At 37.3% G+C, this 23,482-nt stretch overlaps 2 protein-coding genes across 3 annotated transcripts in view; one reads left to right on the top strand and one right to left on the bottom strand.

The window, feature by feature from the left end:
* Nucleotides 1-7,194, bottom strand: part of LOC120881676 (EGF-like and EMI domain-containing protein 1) — a 142,324-nt gene extending 135,130 nt beyond the window's left edge. Inside the window, exon 1 of the mRNA XM_040265347.1 lies at nt 7,056-7,194. Within this exon, the coding sequence (XP_040121281.1) occupies nt 7,056-7,194 (139 nt within the window). The remainder of the gene's footprint in view (nt 1-7,055) is intronic.
* On the top strand, nt 107-23,196 carry LOC120869237 (40S ribosomal protein S27-like). 2 transcript variants are annotated; one of them, XM_040248374.1, is made up of 5 exons: nt 3,251-3,262; nt 6,753-6,755; nt 10,645-10,648; nt 21,031-21,036; nt 22,844-23,196. In XM_040248374.1, exon 5 carries the CDS (start codon nt 22,878-22,880, stop codon nt 23,127-23,129), a length of 252 nt encoding a protein of 83 aa, XP_040104308.1. In that variant the 5' UTR covers nt 3,251-3,262; nt 6,753-6,755; nt 10,645-10,648; nt 21,031-21,036; nt 22,844-22,877; the 3' UTR covers nt 23,130-23,196. The 2 variants fall into 2 exon arrangements, with proteins under 2 accessions (XP_040104318.1, XP_040104308.1); XM_040248384.1 differs by lacking the exons at nt 3,251-3,262; nt 6,753-6,755; nt 10,645-10,648; nt 21,031-21,036 and adding exons at nt 107-117; nt 17,484-17,490; nt 20,496-20,499.
* The last annotated feature ends 286 nt before the right edge of the window (nt 23,197-23,482 follow it).

The following is a 23,482-nucleotide window of genomic DNA, read 5'->3' as shown; positions in this document are numbered from 1 at the left end:
AATTTGGAGGCTTATGGTGCAGATCAAGAAATTTCACATCCGAGTCATCATTTCAGGATGAGATTGAGAAGAGGAACTAGCAAGTTAGAACACAAGGTCAATATTTATCCATTAAATGTTTGGTTGTAGGCTTCTCAGATAAATAATTATTAAAGTACAAGCTGGAATCAAAATTGCCAGGAGAAATATCAATAACCTCAGATATGCAAATGACATCGCCTTTATGGCAGAAAATGAAGAAGAACTAAAGAGTCTCTCGATGAAAGTGAAAAAGTTGGCTTAAAGCTCAACATTCAGAAAACGAAGATCATGGCATCTGGCCCAACACTTCATGGCAAATAGACGGGGAAACAGTGGAAACAGTGGCTGACTCTATTTTGGGGGCTCCAAAATCACTGCAGATGGTGACTGTAGCCATGAAATTAAAAGATGCTTACTCTTTGGAAGGAAAGTCATGACCAATCTAGACAGCATATTAAAAAGCAGGGACATTACTTTGCCAACAAAGGTCCATCTAATCAAGGTTATGGTTTTTCCAGTAGCCATGTATGGATGTGAGAGTTGGACTATAAAGAAAGCTGAGCACCGAAGAATTAATGCTTTTGAACTGTGGTGTTGGAGAAGACTCTTGAGTGTTCCTTGGTCTGCAAGGAGATCCAATTAGTCCATCCTAAAGGAGATCAGTCCTCGGTGTTCATTGGAAGGACTGATGAAGCTGAAACTCCAATACTTTGGCCACCTGATGCGAAGAGCTGACACATTTGAAAAGACTCTGATGCTGGGAAAGATTGAGGGCAGGAGGAGAAGGGCACGACAGAGGATGAGATGGTTGGATGGCATCACCGACTAAATGGACATGGGTTTCGGTAGGCTCCGGGAGTTGGTGATGGACAGGGAGACCTGGTGTGCTGCAGTTCATGGGGTCACAAAGAGTCAGACATGACTGAGCGAGTGAACTGAACTGAATTGAATTAAACTGAACCACTGTACCTTTAGGTCTTCCCTGTAGCTCAAAGGGTTAAGAGTTCTCCTGCAATGCAGGAGACCACGGTTTGATTCCTGGGTCAGGAAGATCCTCTGGAGAAGGGAATGGCAATCCACTCCAGTATTCTTGCCTGGAAAATCCCATGGACAGAGGAGACTGGTGGGCTACAGTCTGGGGTCACAAAGAGTTGGACACGATTGAGCAACTAACACTACTACTATATCTGTGGCATTGCACTAGACAGTGTAGGGGAAGGTAAAAGGGTAATTTCATGATTTCCAGTGGTTCAAATCCAGCTGGAGTGGAGGACTGAACAGAAGTGTGATGTGGTTGTGTCCATGTGCTGGATATGTCCACAGCCCAGTTCTTAACTTGTGGTCAGAAAGCATCCTTACAGATAGGGCTTGATTTTATGTACACCCCAACCAGCTTGCAGTTGCTAAGCATTCCAAATTATCTATAGGTTCGATAGTGAGCGGCCTGTTCTGCTCATAGTAGCCACTTCTGTACGCTGACTTGCTGACAATGGTATTTGTTTTATGAGGTAATTGTGGCTGGAAGAGAGAGAGGGTGGAGAGGGCAGAAAGGAAGTGGGAGGTAGCAAGTAAAGATGGGAGAGTGAAGAAGAGAGAGACGGGGGTGGGCAATGAGTTAAGTCAGGACCAGCCGAAGAAGCTGACAATGTAGAAGCATTGCCAAAGGGGAGATGAGTCTCCATAATGGTAGAATCAAGACTGCAAAGCACTGATAAATAAATAAAAAAAAATGACGCAGAGTGGGGTTTGGTGCACAACTGGATAAAACTGATTTTGCCTGAGGCTTGGCTCTGCAGCTGTATAAATAAATTTTATTAGATTTTAGGTAAATTTTTGGAGAAGGCAATGGCACCCCACTCCGGTACTCTTGCCTGGAAAATCCCATGGACAGAGGAGCCTGGTAGGCTGCAGTCCATGGGGTCGCTAAGAGCAACTTCACTTTCATTTTTCACTTTCATGCATTGGAGAAGGAAATGGCAACCCACTCCAGTGTTCTTGCCTGGAGAATCCCAGGGACGGGGGAGCCTGGTGGGCTCCCGTCTATGGGGTCGCACAGAGTTGGACACAACTGAAGCGACTTAGCAGCAGCAGCAGCAGTTAAATTTTTATTGAAGTGTGCCATACACATACAAAAGTAAACTTGTCTTAAGTTTTGTTAGGGGAAGCACACTGACTGAAGCCGCCCACCCTGGCCAGGCCCCTACTAACCATTTGCATGAGTTGTTTTACAACAGGAAGTCCTGGTAAGGAACATGGAACTAATAAGCCACCACCAACCGGAAGAGTTCAGGAAAGGTCAAAAGGAGACACCATGTGTCCGACCACCTCCCAGAATCCTTCTTGCTGGTATCCGTCTTGGCTGAGTGATGTGTGCACCACCAGGAAGGACTCTGAGTCAGAATGACTGGCTAAAGACAACTGGGAAACTAATCCCATCACCATAAAACCCAAACTGCAAGCCACATGGCAGAGCAGTCCTTCTGGGTTCCCTTACCCTACTGCTCTCCACCCTGGTGCCCTTTCCCAGTAAAATCTCTTGCTTTGTCAGCACATGTGTCTCCTCAGACAATTCATTTCTGAGTGTAAGACAAGAGACCACTTTTGGGCCCTGGAAGGGGTCCCCCTTCCTGCAACAGTTTGATAAGTTTTCAAACATAAAATATAGCAATGCAACCCCAAGAAACAGACCATTGCTAACACCCAGAGTGTTCTGCCTAGCTGAAGGTACAACCGTCCTAATCTTTAACACTATAGGTTAGTTTTGTCTTTCTGAGTTCTACATAACTGATCATACTGTGCATATTTTTGTGTCTGTCTTCTTTTGTCCAGTATTCTGTTTGAGATTATGGGACTGTACCTGTAGTCTGTTCATTTTTACTCCGGTATATCATTCACATATATGAATATACCATATTTTTTATTTACCCATTTCATAGTTAATGGGAATTTACCTATTTTCTTATTTTTGGTTATTGTAAAGGGTGTCTCTATGAACATCCTCACACATGCCTTTGATAGACCGACATATACATTTCTGTTGGGTAATATATCTAGGATTGGAATTGCTGGGTCAAAAGCTATGTTAGATTCCGCTTTAGTAGTACAGCCAAATAGTCTTCTAAAGGGGCGATTCTAATTTACACTCCCATCAGTTGTGTGATAGAGACCAGATGCTATTCGTCCTTTGTAGTGCTTGGGATATTCTATTTTGTTTTGTTTTTCATTTTAGCTCTTCTGGAGAGTATACAATAGCATCACATTGTAATTTTAATTTGCATTTACCAGGTGATTAATTAGGTTAAGCACCTTTTTCATGTTATTGGCCATTTGGATAAAATCTTGTTTAAGTGCTTATTTAAATATTTTGTCCATTTGTTCAATCAATTCTTAAAATACTGGTTTTTTAACTAGTGGATCACATAGAATGCTAGAGAAATTGTAGCAGTGTTTATCCTTGTCTGGCTTCTGAAATTATAAAGATACATTTTAACATTTCACTGTAAGGAATACTGTGTACTGTAGCGTGTTTTTTTTAATAGATTACTTTTATCAGATTAGGAAAATTCCTGTCTATTTTAGTTCTTAAGTATTTGTATCACAAAGAGGCCATTTTCCCACTTTTTTCTATTATCTGAAAAATTTTGTTTAAGGTTTTTTCTTACTTAAATATTTGGAAGAATTCTGTTATAATACTGTCTGGGCCTGGGATTGTGTTTGTGTATGTGTGTATGTGTGCATTGACTTTTAATTATTGATTCCACTTTTAAAATAAATAAGAATAAGAATATTCATATTTTCATTTAAACATGTTCAATTCAGTTCAGTTTAGTCACTCAGTCATGTCCGACTCTTTGCAACCCCATGAATCGCAGCACGCCAGGCCTCCCTGTCCATCACCAACTCCCAGAGTTCACTCAGACTCACGTCCATTGAGTCAGTGATGCCATCCAGCCATCTCATCCTCTGTCATCTCCTTCTCCTCCTGCCCCCAATCCCTCCCAGCATCAGAGTCTTTTCTAATGAGTCAACTCTTCGCATGAGGTGGCCAAAGTATTGGAGTTTCAGCTTTAGCATCATTCCTTCCAAAGAAATCCCAGGGCTGATCTCCTTCAGAATGGACTGGTTGGATCTCCTTGCAGTCCAAGGGACTCTCAAGAGTCTTCTCCAACACTACAGTTTAAAAGCATCAATTCTTCGGCACTCAGCCTTCTTCACAGTCCAACTCTCACATCCATACATGACTACTGGAAAAACCATAGCCTTGACTAGACGGACCTTACTCGGCAAAGTAATGTCTCTGTTTTTGAATATGCTATCTAGGTTGGTCATAACTTTTCTTTCAAGGAGTAAGCATCTTTTAATTCCATGGCTGCAGTCACCATCTGCAGTGATTTTGGAGCCCCCCAAAATAAAGTCTGACACTGTTTCCACTGTTTCCCCATCTATTTCCCATGAAGTGATGGGACCAGATGCCATGATCTTCGTTTTCTGAATGTTGAGCTTTAAGCTAACTTTTTCACTCTCCACTTTCACTTTCATCAAGAGGCTCTTTAGTTCCTCTTCACTTTCTGCCATAAGAGTGGTGTCATCTGAATATCTGAGGTTACTGATATTTCTCCAGGCAATCTTGATTCCAGCTTGTGCTTCCTCCAGCCCAGCGTTTCTAATGATCTACTCTACATATAAGTTAAATAAGCAGGGTGACAATATACAGCTTGACATACTTCTTTTCCTATTTGGAACCAGTCTGTTGTTCCATGTCCAGTTCTAACTGTTGCTTCCTGACCTGCATATAGGTTAGGCAAATTATGTTTGAAGGAATTTGTCCATTTCATATAAATGTTCAAATTTATTACTGTTAATTTATTCCTAACATTCTCATACCATCTTTTTAATGCCTGTTCAATTTGTAGCAAGGTTCTTTTCCTATTCTCGAAATAAATAATGTGCATCTTCTTTTTTATCTCCATCAGATTTTTGTCTATTTATCTAGTTGGAAAAACCTGAACGAATAATTTGGCCAACCCAGTATCTTCATATTTTCCAAGGACAAACTTTTGGCTGTATTGATTTCTTTCAGTGCTCTGCTTCTAAATTCTTGATTTTGAAATTTAGTTAACTGAGTTTTGGCTTTTCTTCTTTAAAAATATTTCTGATTACCTATAAGTATAAAACAAACCATCTTTAAACGAAGTGACTTATAGCGGCAATTTACTATTATCTTTCACATTTCTGGGGACTGGAGAGTCACCTGGGTGGTCCTTATTTGGGTTTTCACATATGCTAGCAGTCAGGTGACAGCTTGGGTTAGATTTGCACACAGGTTTATTCATTCAGATATTGGGATTTGGGCTGAGAGGAACATGGGCTTCCCAGTGGCTCTAGTGGTAAAGAACTCCCTGTAATACAGGAGATGCTGGTTTGATCCCTGGGTCGGGAGGATCCCTTGGAGGAGAGCATGGCAACCCATTTCAGTTCTCTTTCCTGGAGAATCCCATGGACAGAGGAGCCTGGCAGGCTACAGTCCACAGAATCACAAAGAGTTGGACACATCTGAAGCAACTGAGCTTGTACACAATTGGAACATATGACAGACTGCTCGGGCATCTCTCTTTATTTCCATATGCCTAACTTTGAATTTCTCATTGCCTGGTGGTCTCAGGATAGAGACATTTTACCAATACATGGTGGTTATCATTACCCAGAGAGACAATTCCAAGAGATCCAAACAGAGGCTATAAGGCTTCTAATGACCTAGCTTTGAAAGTCACATAGCGTCCCTTCTTAGACATCTATTGGATAATGCAAGCACAGGTGAGCTGAGATTCCAGGAGATGGAAGAATTTCTTCTCACAATATGGGCTTTGTAGGTGTGTCCAGTGAAGCAAGAAATTGAAGCAAGAGAGTGTATTACCCTGATATGTTCATTTAAGGCTATATATTTTCCTAAAAATAAGGATTATCTGCATCCCACAGGCTTTGCTGTGTTATGACTTAATTATCATTCAACTCAAAATACTTCCTAATCTAAATTAACATTTTTTTGTTTGGGTCATTTTAGGTATATTTGGGGGGTTTTCAAACATTTGAGGAACTTCGAATCATCTTGTTATTATGAAATGATAGATTAATTCTCCTGTGTACAGAGAACATGTTCTTCATGACTTCAGTTCTTCAAGATTTGTTAAGTCTTGATTTATATTCCAGCATATGGTCAATTTTGGTTTAAAAAAATCTATATTTACTTGAAAGTAAAGTATATCTTACAGTTGCCAGGTGCTATGTTTTCTGTACGTATATATGAACATATAACTATTTGTGTATGTTAGTTGCTCAGTCGTGTCTGACTCTTTGTGACCCCATAGACTATACCCCACTCTAGTACTCTTGCTGGAAAATCCCATGGATGGAGGAGCCTGGTGGGCTACAGTCCATGGGGTCGCTAAGAGTCGGAGACCACTGAGAGACTTCACTTTCACTTTTCACTTTCACGCATTGGAGAAGGAAATGGCAACCCACTCCAGTGTTCTTGCCTGGAGAATCCCAGCAACGGGGGAGCCTGGTGGGCTGCCGTCTATGAGGTCACACAGAGTCAGACACGACTGAAGTGACTTAGCAGCAGCAGCAGCAGCAGCAGCAGCAGCAGCAGCAGACTATACCTCACTGGGCTCCTTTGTTTATGGAGTTTTCCAGGCAAGAATACTAGAGTGGGTTGCCATTCCCTTCTCTAGGGGGTCTTCCCAAACCAGGGATCGAACCCAGGTCTCCCACATTGCAGGCAGATTCAGATGATATATGTATGATACTTATACATTTAGGAAAAATGTATAATCGGGTCAAGTTTATTAATCATGCTTCTCATATCTTTGTATCCTTATGAATTTTTAATGTTTGTCAATGTATCAGTTAGTGAGAGGCATAGTAAATTCTCTCTGATTTTACATTTGTTCTTTTATAACTGCAATTTTTGGTTTATTTATTTTGAAGCCCTATTATGAGTGGCAAACAAGTTTAGAACTGCCACATCTTCCAACAGATTAAAACTTTGCTATTGTGCCCCGAGAGAGGGGCCCGCGCCTTGGAAAGCGTCGCGGTTCCGGCGTCCGGTGAGCTCTCGCTGGCCCTTGAAAATCCGGGGGAGAGGGTGTAAATCTCGCGCCGGGCCGTACCCATATCCGCAGCAGGTCTCCAAGGTGAACAGAGAAAAAAAAAAAAAAAAACACTTTGCTATTGTAAAATGTTCCTCTTTAGCTCCAGCTACATTTTTTTAAATTAAAATTGAGGTATTAGAAAATATGGTCCTGTCTAAGACATGCCTAAGACACTTTGTCCATGCCAAAAAATTCTTGATATTTGGTCTTGTACAAAAACTCCATTAGACATCTTGTCCATAAGACAGCTGGTTCACACCAAAAGGTCCCAGATACTTGGTCTTGTCCAAAAACATTTTATTTTCTAAATTTTACTTTTAAATTTTTGTGTATTTGCTAAATTGAGAAATTATATTCATGTATCTTTGTGTTATTTTAAATAACTAATACCTTTAAACTATAGTACTATATCATTGACTTTTAATGTAATTACTCACATATTTGGATTAAATTTACCATTTATTTTCTTATTTTTCTAAATTTCCATATATTTTACATTACTTTTACTCTCTTCTCTATATCCTTTTAAACTTATTATTTTTAGTGTTTTATATGCACTCTTTATTAGGTTGTCAGTTAAATATTACTTTATTATCCTTTTAGTGGTTACTGTAGATATTACAATATCTATTATTAAAGTCTAATATAAATTAGTATTTTAATCACTTCCCTGACAATCCTAGAAACTTATACTTTAACATCTTTATGCTTTTCATATTATTTTTATTATGTTTTTGAATTTTAGATATTTAGAAGGCATAAGGATTTATTGTTGCTATCTTACATAGTCAATAGTAATTTAGTTTTATCTACATATATGCTTTTTCTGATATTTATCACTGCTTCTTTTACTTCTATGCTTCTTTTTGGAATAATTTTCCCACTGTCTGAAAACTGCTTTTAGTGTTTCTCTTCCTATGGATTTGCTGGCAATGCTATTTTTTCAGATTTTGTTAGGAAACTTAATTTTTAAATAAACTTTAAAAATTTAGAACATTTTCAGATTTACAGAAAAATTGCAAAGATAGAGAGTTCCCACATACCCCATTTATTTCATATTCCATTAGTAAACATATCTACATTAGTATGGTACACTTGTTTTAATTAATGAGCCAATATTGGTACATTATTAAATAAAATCCACACTTCATTTAGTCTTTCTTAGTTTTTAACCTAACGTCATTTTTCAGTCCCAGGATCCCTTCCAGGGTAACATATTACATGTAATTGTCATGTTCCCATAGGTTCTTGTTGATTTTAACAGTTTCTCAGATTTTCCTTGCCTTTGACGACCTTGACAGCTCTGAGGAGTACTGCCAGGTAGCTTACAGAATGTCTCTCAATTTGGATTTTTATGATATTTATCTTATTGTTTGACTGGGATGATGTGTTTTGAGGAGGAAGACCACAGCGGTGAAGTGCCATTTTCATGATCGTATCAAGAGTACACATGATGAGCACCTGACTTAGCCCTGTTGATGTTCAGCCTTGATACCCAGGCTGACAGTGTTTGTCAGATTTTTCCACTCATTCTTCTTCCTTTCTGTGCCAGTATTTGTTGGAACGAAGTCATTAAGCACAGCTGACATTTAAGGAGTGCAGGTATCCTTCCTCCTCCTTCAGGGTGAGGTATGTAGGTAAGTTATTTGAAACTCTTCTGTGCAGATTTGCCTGTTCCTCTCATCTATCACACTATAATTTTTGAAAAGTATCTTCAGTGGAATAGAATCATAGATTGACAGCCATTGTCTTTAAGCATTTTGAAAGTGACATTTCATTATCATTTAAATTTCCTTTTGCATGTAATCTGACTGTTTTTCTCTGCCTACTTTTAAGACTTTCTTTTTGTTCTGTTTCTGAGTTTTACTATGCTATGCTTTAATGTGTGGTGGTTCTTTTTTTAATAACTTTCCTCCTTGGAAAGGTACATCATAATTTTATGGTTTGATGTCTTTAAGTTTTACAGAAATTGTTCTCACAATTTTGCCCATTTTATCTCTCTTCTTTTTAGCACTGCATAACCCTTATTTGTGAGACTTTTGATTTTTATGTCACTTTTCTTATGATATTATGTGTTTTGTTCTACTTTTTTTTTCTTTATTTGCTTCCATCTAGATATGGTCTGCTAAGTCACTTCAGTCATGTCCGACTCTGTGTGACCCCATAGACGGCAGCCCACCAGGCTCCCCCATTGCTGGGATTCTCCAGGCAAGAACACTGGAGTGGGTTGCCGTTTCCTTCTCCAATGCATGAAAGTGAAAAGTGAAAGTGAAGTCACTCAGTCGTGTCCGACTCTTAGTGACCTCATGGACTGTAGCTTACCAGGCTCCTCCGTCCATGGGATTTTTCAGGCAAGAGTACTGGAGTGGGGTGCCATTGCCTTCTCCAAGATATGGTCTACTGACCTGTCATTTAGTCATTAACTCTATAAACAACTGTTAATAATATACCTTTAGTTCCATCTACTGCATTCTCCATTAAAGTTATTATATTTTTCATTTCTAAAATGTATAGTTGATTATTTTGTAAATTCTACTTCTTAGGTGAAATTTTTCATTTCATCAACAATTTGCTCATTTTTACAAATCCACACTTTTTTGACTTGCTTTATAATATTGAAGCTGGATCCTGTAAATATTTTTACTTTACCAGGTGGTACAATGATAAGCCTTAGTGAAGGGTACTGTAGGAATGCTGTAAGAGGAAGAGACATTAGTTTGACTCCAGTGTTTTCTGTTTCAAAGGCATGTACACTGCAGCTGTCAGCAGGCTACTTCCCTCTCATTGGGAAGCTTACCTATCAGCAAGCAGCTATTTTTCCAGTGGTCCATACCCTTCAGCAAGTCTCACCAGTGCTCCATCAGCTTTCCATTGAATCTCACTGCCACCCTAGTCACAGGTTTCTGCCCACCATCCCTGGCCAGCAGCACCTCACCAAGCTTTCATACCACCCATTGGGCAACAGCTAAACCTCTCCAGTTAGATGTAAATTTCAACCTGGTGTGAAAGCCGGGAGACTGTTTCTAAGTTTGTTCCTTTCTTAGGCATTCTCCTTCAGTCCTGGACATAGTGACTTTTCCCTACATCTGCTAGTCCTATATTTTTTAACATTCTTTTAACAATTCTTAATACTTTATCTCCAATTTCCAAATAATAAGTTGTATAGTATGTTTTCTTTTTTCCTGATTACTTCTTTGCTATGGTTTCACAGTCTTACTCAACTCTAGGATACCTTATCTCCAGAATTTTGAGCTCTCAAACTTTGGATTCCATAATAGGTCTGAATTTGAATTTACATCTTCCCAACCTAGTGAGACTGATGACTCTTCTTTCTGCCTTTTCTTCCTATTAGCAGCAATTTTCTTCTCATCTTTAGGAATTTCCTACTATGTCACTAATGAATCAGTCCCTCAAGGGAAAACGTTGTGTCACTGATATTCCTGGCTGCCATGATATTCTCCAATGTCTTCAGATGAGTGATTTTTTTTTATATTACATACCACTTTCCTATTTGTTCTCAGCTAGAGAATTGGTCTGTTACCATATAGACCATTGTAGCCAGTAAAAGAATACCTGTTTACACTATTTCTTGGTCCCTCTTACTTTTCCTTGCATCAAACCAAAGAAAACTCCATTAATGGAGGCATTATGTGCTTGTTTATTTTTCTTACAACATGAATCAATCAATAAGGAAGGAATTCATGATTAACAAAGAATACAAGACTCTAAAAATAGGTCCAGAGCCTTGTAAAATATCATAGAGAGAAAGAACATTGAAAGCTGATTTCCTCAGAAATATCTGAGTACAAGTTTACATATTATTCTCTAAACTTAGTTTACTGAAAAAAAAAAAAAAGGAGATATGTTGGGATAGGTCAAGTATCAAGAGTTCTGTGATTTCACATTTAAGAATTTGTCCAAAAATATATTCCAATGGAATTCAACTCTGTTAGCACCTTTCTATACTTAACATCACACAGACCTCATAATGAACTGATAAAATCATTAAAATTGTGCTTATTCAAAAAAGCTATGGTCATTAAAAAGAAAACTGAAAGTCATATATGTGTTAAACAAAGCATTTATTACACCTGCAATGTTCATCAATATGGAAATAAGTAAATTAAATGTATCACTTCAGTGCAGTCATTACAAGTCATAATTGTGATGGCTATAAATCAACATGGAGAACTATTATATTGAAATAGATTATAAATTGTTTCTCTGTTTTAGTTACAACTATAAAAGCTATATATTCTTATGAAGAAAGCTTGGAAAGATTAAAAATTAAATAATTTGACATAATAATAGTAGAGTTATATCTTTTAAATTTTAGTTTTGGATGTAATATTATTTGTGCCATCATTACTTTAAAAAATAGGTGTGAGATGTATGGCAAAACCAATACAATATTGTAATTAGCCTCCAATTAAAATAAATAAATTTATATTAAAAAAAACAGAATAAAACAATACATAATATAATTTTTAGTGACCATTCAAAGGGAAATTATTTCTTTTTTTTTGGAGGGATAGATTTTTGCTGTCATTAAATTCTTATGGAAATCTGTTTGAACATAAGGATCATTGGATAAGACAATGAACATTTTCAACAGAGGCTTTTCCAAAATGTTAACATTTTCTGGGCTTCCCTGATAGCTCAGTTGGTAAAGAATCTACCCACAATGCAGGAGACCCCAATTTGATTCCTGGGTCAGGAAGATCCCCTGGAGAAGGGATAGGCCACCCACTCCAGTATTTTTGGGCTTCCCTTGTGGCTCAGCTGGTAAAGAATCTGACTGCATGGCAGGAGACCTGGGTTTGATCCCTGGGTTGGGAAGATCCCCTGGAGAAGGGAAAGGCTACCCACTCTATTATTCCGGTCTGGAGAATTCCATGGACTGTATAGTCCATGGGGTTGCAAAGAGTCAGACATGACTGAGCAACATTTTCTACAATTTTTGACTAATATTGACCTGTACTAAAAGATAAGGCCTAAGCTATAAGTGAGTATTAGTCATTCAGTCGCCTCAAACTCTTTGCAACCCCATGGACTGTAGCCTACCAGGCTCCTCTGTCTATGGAATTCTTCAGGCAAGAATACTGGAGCGGGTTGCCATTCCCTTCTCTAGGGGATCTTCCCAATCCAGGGATCGAGTCAGGATCTCCTGCATTGCAGGTAGATTCTTTACTATCTGAGCCACCAGGGAAGCCCAAGACCTAACCTATAACAGGATATTATGACAAAATTACTTCAACTGAAAGCTGAATCAATATGGTCCAAATTGCCTCTGCCAGATTTTTACCTGAAATAAATGTAGAATTTTTAAAAGAAAAGTAATGCTGGTTTGCATACCCCAAAGAGGGCTTTGGAAAATAATCGATGCTTTTGGACCACATTTATACTTTCTATGTGTTTTCCAGTTCATCACAGTCTTTCCCACAACCTATCCCTTCTCACTCGTTTATTTTATCTCATTCATTTATTTTATTTAACTGGCTCTAAAGGCATCTGACTTGACCCTTCCTGGTCTTAAGACCTGGCTTCAAATCCTTGAAGAGTCACATATCTCTGCCAGGGACGGCCTGGGGAGGAATGGAGAGGAGGACAAGCAGAAGGGACACTGTAGCATAACCTCTCTAATTCAATAAGGGGGTTGACTTGCTTGTACTGCTTTTATATTGGGTAGCTCTCAACTTAAAATCTGTTTAAACAAATTGGTTGTTTTTGCTACTGAAAAATTTGAAAATCCTTTTCCTAGACTGTGACATCTGATCATGGGAGAGTTGAAGACAAGGCTTTTTACTCCTAAAGAATGTAAATAAATGTATCTTTAGGAGATAATATGAGAGAAAACTGTCAGTAAAGATACCCAGTCTCGATTCTGAAATATTAAAATAATAAATATCATGTGGAGAAACCCCTTTCCACATATGTCTGTTTACAAATGTCAAACTGAATTTACCATTCAGAAAACTCATAATCAGACTGATAAGATAGAGTTTACACATGAGCAAGAGTTAAAGAAATAAAAGACAAAATAATTAGTATGTAAAATAATTGGTCAAAATAGTATGTAAAAACAACATTAAAAGGGCTTAAAATATCTCCTGCTCAGGAAGAATTTAGTAGCACAAAAAACAGCTAATGATATTTTACAAATATGTTTTATTTTTTGGAACTAAAATAACAGCAGTAGTAAAAAATAAATAAATAAAAGAAAGAAGCTGATAGCCCTACATAAACTTTAAAGTCTATCATTTTGAGACCAAAATTAAAAGACAAACAAGAAATAAAGGCAATATTGACACATAAAAGGCAAAAGGGCAGAAATCATTAATATATTAAAAAGCTAGTATAAATCAAAAGGAAAAGGTGAACAATTCTAAACAGAAATATGGTATAATGAAATAAACTGAAAAAAAAAATCAAAAATACAGATGTCTAATAAATGTCAAGTGTTTTTGAAAATTATTAATAATCAAATTAAAATGAAAATAAAGTTAATATTATTCCTTCTCTATTATATTTACAAAGATTAAAATCAATGCTAATGTATAAAATTATTAGGGTGTGATAAAGGAATACACCATACATTCTTTGCTAGTAAGAGCACAAACTGAGAAATAGTTTCTGAGATTCAAGGGTCCACAAAAATCTGTATATGCATGTATATATTTTTCCACCCAGCAATTCTTTCCAGAATATATCTTAAGGAGACAGTCAAACGTGTCCATAATGATTCCTTATTTTTCAATGCCAGAGTAGGAAAAATAGAAATTGAATATGAACAGTAGTATGTTATGACACATATGAATCAAGGACCACTATACAACAATCATGTTCCAGGAGAATATCTATCTCTGCAAATGTTATGACACACAAAGAGTGTGTATATTTACATATACATATATAATGGCCATCCCACATATCTACTTATCTGTCAATACATTTTTTAAAATGCAAGGACATACTCAAATATGCTAAAGTGCTTATCTTTGATTGAAGTGATTGCAGATGGCTTTTGCTTTGTTTTATTGCTATACACTTTAGTGTTTCCCAACTTTTTTTTACAACAAACATACTTTCAGAAAAACAGCACAATAAATGCAATATATATATATTTTAAGTTAAGGCTAAAAGGTTCCTACCACTTTCCTTTCCTTTTCTATATACTGTCTGCCATGGTGCACAATTATATCATTTTTAGTGTTTTTACTTGAATTTTAGAATATGTAGTGTGCTATTAAAAAGTAGATGAATGAGCCTTATAATTTTGCTTGTTAAGCTGCTTTGTAATGAGCTTAAAGTGCTCAATGATATAGAATGTTGGCATTCTATTCAGTCTGTTTCCTGTGGCCAAGGTTGTAGCAACCAATTAGTTGGACGGTCCCTACTTGAGAAGACAACAATGCATGTGAATGCTTCTGATTTCTGGAGTAATCTTCACGTTCAAATGATAAAGACAGCATTTTAGAATATGCTCTGTGGAAGTTAAACAAGAGATCACTATCCTCCTGCAAACTAGACCCATGTTTATGTACTGAAGAGTTGATAAAAGCAGAGGGTGTCACACTGTTTATACCAAGAACCTCCTACCAGGGCTAAAGCAGAAACCCTTTAAGGACAAGCAAATATAACAAGCAGGTGAGTTCTCTGGGCAGGCCACACTTTCAAAAGCAATGGCTCTTATTATCAAGCTTAAGTCTGGATCTGCCAGGGCACAGATAAGAACAAAAGTAAACTCCTTTATGAGATATTTGAGGCTAACCTTACAGTTCTTGGGCTCTGATGGCTCAGATGGTAAAGAATCTGCCAGCAATACGATAGACCTGGGTTCAATTTCTGGGTGAGGAAAAGAGCCCCTGGAGAAGGAAATGGCAACCCACTCCAATGTTCTTGCCTGGAGAATTCCATGGACAGAGGACCCTGGAGGGCTACAGTCCATAGGGTTCAAAGAATCACGCACGACTGAGAGACTAACACTTTCACTTTCTATTCATAGTTCTTAATTTTGCTATCTGTACAGTAAGCAGGAAAGGTACTTTATTAAGACTATTTCGAGGATCAACTGATATGAAACATTTAAGATAACAGTTTCTAGCTTAAAATAAGCTCTTTAAATAGTAGCTTTTATTATTAACTAAACATTAGCTATTATTATTTATTATTTATACTTGAAAAGTCAAGTGTGATTCATAGAAAGCACTCGATTGTTCTTGTTTAATTTGTAAACATGAATTCAGTCTTAATGTGGATGGAATTATAAATTTATAGTAACATATATCATATTTCTTGCTCTACAGACAGAAATCTTAAAAACAATTTTGCTCTTCTTCCTATAACACTACTTTGTATAATCCTGTTGTATTTATATAAAATTTGAGGTGGTTTTTTTTAATTGCCTAAATAATCCAACCAAAAGATAAGCTTCATCACTAGTTCACTGGTCAGTTACATATTGACATTAGTAAATAAAAAAATATAAACATGCATTTCCAACTGTACTGTTTTTTCACCTTTCTCTAAAAAGTAAAAGAAAGCAAGGTGCACATTTGCTGACCTCAAATACTCAGAAAAAATATATATGAAAATATAAAATTTTTACCCACTGAAAAATCAGTGTTCATAAGTAAAAAACATGAAAGTCATTGGATTTGAAGATGGTTCTGAAAACCAAGTCAATACTTAAGGACTTAAAATTGCAGTTTTATAAAATACTCACTGCATGATATATTTCAGGCTGTTTCATGTGTCCAATGTCATTCAAGGTTGCAAATAAATTTGGCCTTTCAAAAGCAAGATGAATGACAAAAATTCTCTGACATATAGCATGTCTTCCAGGTTAGGCATGACAAAAGTTCAATGATATCATCAAGGCTATCAATCCATCTGTAATGACATACTGCAGTCTCTTAAAAAATTAAATATGATGTTTTCAAGAGCAGTATTGTATTTCTGGTTGTATGAAAAAAATAGAATTGCAAACACACAAAAGATCTGTTAAATTACATACACAAATAAACTATTAATTTCTATATTTAAACAAATTTGTGAATCTGGATTTTTTACATTGACCATTCTCCTAAAACATGCTTTTATTTTGAAAATCACATGTTCTATTTAGTCTATAGTTATTGGGTTTTAGTGATTGCTTATACTGCTTTCAAGAACTAGCAAGTGCTGAACAGAGTTGGCCACAGAACAAAGTAAAGAGGCAGAATCAGAAGTGTGTCAATTTTTACTCACATCTTTCTCTAAACTAAATGTATTTTGTCCAACTTATCATGCATATTTTTGTTCTTACAGGCCTGTTTTATGAAAATTACCCCCCAAATTCAGACATATCTTACATATCATAGTAATTTTCAAATCAATAGACCTCCTGGAGTGAAGACCTAAGCTTCTTACTGCAATTAGCTTTTCCAGCACATTAGTCAACTTCTCTTTAGGTCCCAGACTTAATGTAATTCTGTATAGGTTAAGATACGACAGTAATCAACATTTCTGGAAAATTCATACATGCCCAGGTATAATTGGGAAATGTATTTAAACAATGTACTTGGTCTTTATGATCTCATTTTGAGATTACAGAATTATGAATGAATTATATTAATAATGTGTGTGTTCTGAATAATTTTGACAATGCCAATGGAATAACTAGTATGTATGATTTTAATTCTAGGACTTTCCTTAAAATAGTGCATCTGTGGCTCCAGTTTAAGACTTCAGCACCTTGTTCAACTCTTAGACACTAAGGAACAAACTGAGAACCACAAACAAAAGTCTTGACCTTCATGAGTCTCCTAAGGCCCAGCCAAGCTCCTTCTTCTGCTATTCATTATTGGCAGTGGAAAGAAAGGAGGAATATGGAAATGTGTTAGACTACCACAGAGGAGGATCAGTCCTTATAGTCCAGTGACCTCACTCTTTACATGAGCCCTAGACAAAAAGGAAGAAACAATCACAGCTATAAGGCAACATGCACTGAACTTCATTCAGCCTCTGAGGCTCGAAGTTTGAATCCAAGTTCTAACTCTTCTGTGAGAAACCGTGCCAGTCACTTCATATTTGTGAGCTGCCTCTTATTCATTTGAAAAAGAATATGATGACAATTCATAAAAATGTTGACAAATATAACTATGATAACATCTACAAAAATGCTTTGCAAATTTTGAAGCCCAATATAAATGCACTCATGTCCTATACACAATTGCTTTGTTTTTCTTTCATATTTCTACTAAAAAACTTCTTTAAAATATTAATCAGAAATTTGAAAAAAATTAAATAAAAAGAAATTCGTATAGCAAGAGGAATTGTGACAATTAATTAGATTTTTTATTGATTTATAGTTGATTTATTTTGTTGTTGTTACTTAGTTACTAAGTTCTGTCCAACTCTTTTGCAACTCCACGGACTATAGCATGCTAGGCTCCTCTGTCCATGGGATTTCCCAGGCAAGAAAACTGAAGTGGGTTGCCATTTCCTGCTCCAAGGACTCTGCAACCCCACAGACTGTAGCCTGCCAGGCTCCTCTGTCCAGGAGATTTCCCAGGCAAGAATGCTACATTGGGTTGCTATTTCTTCTCCAGGGGAGCTTCCTGACCCAGGGATCAAACCCACATCTCTTGCGTCTCCTGCATTGGCAGGTGGATTCTGTTACCACTAGCACCATGTGGGAAGCCTTCTAATTTACAATATTATGTCATTTTCAGGTGTACAACATAGTGATTCTTCTTTTTGCAGATTACATTCCATTATAGGTTATTATAAGATATTGGGCATAATCTTCGGTGCTATCTAGTAAATCCCTGTTGCTTATCTAGTTTATGTATAGTAGTTTGTACTTGCTAGTCTCAAACTTTTAATTTGTCCCCCTCTCTTCTCTTCTTCTTCTCCATTTGGTCACCATAAGTTTGTGTTCTCTGTCTGTGAGTCTGTTTCTTTTTTGTATATAAATTTGTTTGTATTATTTTTTAGATTCCACTTATAGGTGATATCATATAGTATTTGTCTTTCTTTGCCTGACTTATTTCACTAAGCTTAACATTCTCTAGGTCCATCCACGAGGCTGTAAATGGAAAATTAGATTTTTATAGGAAAAACTTCCATTAAACAATGGCTACTTTAAATAAATGAAACCAGAGACATTGAAAAAAGGCCATTATAGCACATCTTACATTTCTAGAGACATGTTTATTTTTCAAGAATTTTTCAAAATGTGAAAAAATATTAAAATCAATGTCATGCTGACATTAAATAACAATTCTAAAATTACTGCCGTCTTATTGCAGTCCTCGTGTGTGCTCAGTCGCTCAGTCGTGTTCAACTCTTGATAACCCCATGCACTGTAGCCTGCCAGGCTCCTCTGTCCTTGGAATTTTCTAAGCAAGAACACTGGAGCAGGTTGCCATTTCCTTCTCCAGTGGCTCCTCCTGACCCAGGGATTGAACCCACATCTCCTGTGTCTTCTGCATTACAGGTGGATTCTTTATCTGCTAAGCCATCAGGAAAGCCCAATTATAGTCCTGTCTGTTAATAATTAGATATGTTTGAAATATTTGGGTGTATTTGCAAAGCAATTTTAACTGAAAATTTTCTATTGAAACTAACAATCACATTGCTTCCCAGCAGGCTCAGACAGGTGAAGAAACTGTCTACAATGTGGGAGACTAAGGTTCAATCCCTGGTTGGGAAGATCCCTGGAGAGGGAAATGGCAACCCACTCCAGTATTCTTGCCTGGAACATTCCATGGACAGAGGAGTCTGGTGGGCTACAGCCGTGGGGTCATAAAAGAGTTGGACACGACTTAGTGACTAAACCACCACCACCTCCAAGTGCAATTGCCTTTAATTCAAATTCCCTATGTAATTTATGTATAACTCTTACCAAGTGGCTGCAAAAAAATAGCTTCACAGTATGATATGTTGGAAAGCTGAAAGTTTGTACAAAACACAGTCTTCCTGAACTGTTAGCTCTTATCCAGGAAGACAAAAAGTTATGACAAGTCTACAACACAGCTAAAAAATCAGATGAGGAACTTTTAAACCAATTTGTTCGTTTGGTCTATATTTCCCTTATGCTAACAACAACACAAATTAGTCACAGTTAATAATTATAATTACCAATTATATATTGCTTCACATAACTAACATTTGTATATTTACATCATATTCTCATATTCTGGGTTACATCTAAACTTCACAAACCAGGGAAGTAGAGTAGGCTTTATTTTTAATGATGGTATAATACAACTTTCTAAATTAAGGTAGCCATTGTTGAGAAACTTCTATCCCAGTAGAGTATTAAGAAATCACATGAACCTCTGTCACCTAAAATAAAATGAGATAGTCTAAATCTGTCTTTTAGCCAGATTCTCAAATCCTCTTTCATTCATGCCTCATTATAGGACAATGGGAGAAACAGATGTCACATTAGTGCTAATAATGTCTGTTTCTTCATAACATTGATCCATCCTCCAATGTGTCAAGAAGACAAATTTTAAATGGAACTATTTATTCATTTATGAAGTACAGGTCCCTCTATGACCTAGAAAATATCCCAATCCAAGGTATGACAAGTGCTGATAATTTCTGCATTGCAAACAAAACTGCTGACTTATATTCTAGAAATAAGGCAACTGATAGTCTATGAGTTATAGTTACACATTTTTCCTAATAATTTATTGAGCTATCTTTTGCAAATACAAATTGTACATATTTAAGGTATACAATTTGATGTTTTGATATATATACGTACATTGTATCAGTCAACATAAAAAAAATATTTGTTACTTCTATTTCCATTATGTGTGTGTGTGTGTGTGAAGATTTACTATATAAGGAACTCATACAACTCAATGGCAAAAATAAAAATATATCAATTTAAAAAATGGACAAAGGAACTAACTAGAAATTTCTCAAAAGAAAGCATAGAAATAACAAGTGTTGAAAGTGTACTCAACATCACTAATCATCAGGTAAATGAAAAGAAAAATCTCAATGACATGTCACCTCACACTTGTTAGCATAGGAAATATCAAAAACAAAACAAGTAACAAGTGTTGGTGAGGATGTGGAGAGAAAGACACCCTGGAGCACTACTGAAGTGAAGTGAAGTGGAGTCGCCCAGTCGTGTCCGACTCTTTGTGACCCCAGGGACTGTAGCCTACCAGGCTCTTCCCTCCATGGGATTCTCCAGGCAAGAGTACTGGAGTGGGTTTGCCATTTTCTTCTCCAGGGGATCTTCCCAACCCAGGAATCGAACCCAGGTCTCCCGCATTCCAGTCAGACGCTTTAATCTCTGAGCCACCAGGGAACTAGGGGGGTGTAAATAGGTCTAACCATCATGAAAAACAATACCGAGGTTTCTCAAAAAATTAAAAAACTAGAATTGTCAGATGATCCAGTAACCCTACTTCTGGATGTATATCTGAAGGTTGTGAAATATGAATCCTGAGATATCTGCACTTCTAAGTTCTTTGCAGCATTTTTCACAATAGCCAAGACATGAAAGCCACCTAAATAAACGTTCATCAATGTTCTAACGTAACAGTCCCCAAGCTTTTACGTACCAGGGACAGGTTTCCTGGAAGACAATTTTTCCACGGCCCAGGGGTTGGGGACCCCGGTTTAATAGATAAGGAAAATATGGTATATATGTAGAATGGAATACCATTCAGCCTTAAAAATAAGGGAATCCTGCTATTTGCAACAACAAATGGATGAATCTGGAGAACATCATGCTAAGTGAAACAAGCCAGGGACAGAAAGACAAACACTACTTAACCTCATTTTAATGTGAGATTGAAAATAATGAAACCGTGGAAGCAGAGTAGAGTGGTAGTTGCCTGGAAAGAGAAGAGTGGGAGATGAGGTAATATTGGTCAAAGTAAAAATTTTAGTTGTATACGATGAATGGTTTTTGGAGATCTACTGAACAGCATGATGATGATGGCTAACAATATTATACAATCATTTCCTCAGTAAATATTTACTCAATGGCTTCTTCATGCTGGGCCTGGAGGATCCAAGGATAACACCCATTAATTTTTTTTTTTTTTTTAAGATAAGCCTCATTCCCATACTAAGTAAGCTTACTGGCTAGTATGGGAGATATGATTCAAGTTGTTGTAAATAAACTAAAGGCAAGATTGAAAGTTAAGCTCACTAAAATCTAAGTTTTCTGGCTCCAAAGCAGTTTCAGTCTTTTCTACTCCAAGTTGCCTATTCAGAAATTATTGCACCATTAAAAAAAAAAAATCACTGTTTCCCCCTCTATCTAAACTGCCATGTCATTTTACTATAGTTAGAAATCGTTACTTAGATGATGCAACATATGTCTACCAATCATTGGACAGTCAGCTTTTACAGTGATGACAGTTGATACGGTTATGATCCCATTAAACATTTCCTTATTCTTCCATCATTTAATTTTAAGTCATAAAAGGAAAAGTTCACTATGCAAAAGCATTTTCTGTTCTCTTAGAAATAATGATTTGTAAAGAGAGATTTTTGCAGCACATTCATGTAACATGAAAGCGTTACTTAAACCTGAGTGTCATTGTTGCATGCTCAGTCATGTCCAACTCGGCAACCCCACAGACTGTGTCCCCTCAGGCTCCTCAGTCCATGGAATTTTCCAGGCAATACTGGAGTGTGTTGCCATGCCCTCCTCCACGGGATCTTCCTGACCCAGGGATTGAACCCATGTCTCTTGCATCTTCTGCTCTGGCAGGCAGATTCTTTACCCCTATGCCACCTGGGAATCCCCTTAATCCTGAAGGAATGTGCATAAATCTTCTTGAACTTCACTTTCTGGCTAAGGAGTAAGAGTGGCTCTGGAGTCAGAGTGGGTCCAGATTCGGGCTCTAATACTTGTCCACTGTATGACTGTTCCCAGTAGCGTTGCTACATAACAAAAAACGTCAAAATCTGGTAGTTTAAAAACAACAGTTATTTTATTGTCTCAGTTTCAATGGGTCACAGATTTGGGACAGGCTTGGCGAGGTCGTTCTGGCTCCACCTATGCAGTTGTTGTCAGATAGCAGCTGGAGGTAGAGGACAGAGGGGAATGGAGCTGCTGGAACTAGCCAAGCACACCTCACTCTCTGTTTGTGATCTCAACATTGCCCAGAAGGTCTCTCATTCAGGCTACCTCGGACTTCCTCAAAGCATACTGGTCTCGGGCAGGCAGATTGGCAGCATTTCAGCTCAGGGCTCCATTGCAAGTGTTCCAGTGATCAAGGTGGGTACTGTTACTACTTTCTGGACCTAGCCTTGGAAGTCACTCACTGTCACTTCTGCCACATTCTGTTAGTTTCATCAGAGTCCCAAACCCGTCCAGATCCAAGCAGAGGAATTAGACCTCCTCTTTTCACATGGAGATGGCAAAGTTCAATAAGAACATGTGGAAAAGGAGGCACTGCTGGAAAATAAAATCTTTGGAAAATACAGCATCTATGGAAAATAAAATCTGCCTCAGTGAGCTTGGTAAAGTTAGCTAACTTTTCTGTGCCTCAGTTTCCTTATCTAGCAAATAAGTATAATATATGGCCCTTCACAGTATTCTTGAGGTTTAAAGGAGTTAATTTAGTTTAGCTGCTCAGAACAGTGCAAGATGTCATTTTCATATATTTTATTTTAAATTTAATTTAAAATTTAGATTTTAGCCCTTTCTGGCGGTGACGACCTCCTCACGAGAACATGCCTCTCGCAAAGAATCTTCTTCATCCCTCTCCAGAAGAGAAGAGGAAACACAAGAAGAAGCGCCTGGTGCAGAGCCCCAATTCCTATTTCATGGATGTAAAATGCCCAGGATGCTATAAGATCACTACCGTCTTTAGCCATGCACAAACAGTAATTTTGTGTGTTGGCTGCTCTACTGTCCTCAGCCAGCCTACAGGAGGAAAAGCAAGTCTTACAGAAGGATGCTCTTTCAGACGGAAGCAGCACTAAAAGTACCCTGTATCAAGATGAATGGGAAATCATCCCAATAAACACATTTTCGATAAAAAAAAATAAAATAAAATTTAGATTTTATTATCATTAGTATCTTCAGGTCTCAATTCAAATATCACTTCTTCTGTGGAACTTTCCTACTATTCACAGTGACTTCATTCTCTCTTCAAGCTTACTATGACTTCATATTGCTTCTTTTCTAATCTACAGATTGTAGATTAGAGATTGTATTGTAACAGTTCAGTTCAGTTCAGTCTCTCAGTCGTGTCCAACTCTTTGATTGTATTGTAATTCTATGTTCACAGGCCAAGATCCTGCAGTGTAAGCTGAACTTCCAGGAGCAGGAAACA

The sequence above is a fragment of the Oryx dammah genome, unplaced genomic scaffold, assembly GCF_014754425.2.
Source record: "Oryx dammah isolate SB20612 unplaced genomic scaffold, SCBI_Odam_1.1 HiC_scaffold_2, whole genome shotgun sequence".
In the NCBI taxonomy this organism is placed as follows: Eukaryota; Metazoa; Chordata; class Mammalia; order Artiodactyla; family Bovidae; genus Oryx; species Oryx dammah.
This window is presented reverse-complemented; position numbering and strand designations above follow the sequence as displayed.

Bases quoted from the DNA above. Each gene is read 5' to 3' on its own strand.
- LOC120869237 (XM_040248384.1), top strand. From the start codon at position 22,878: ATGCCTCTCGCAAAGAATCTTCTTCATCCCTCTCCAGAAGAGAAGAGG.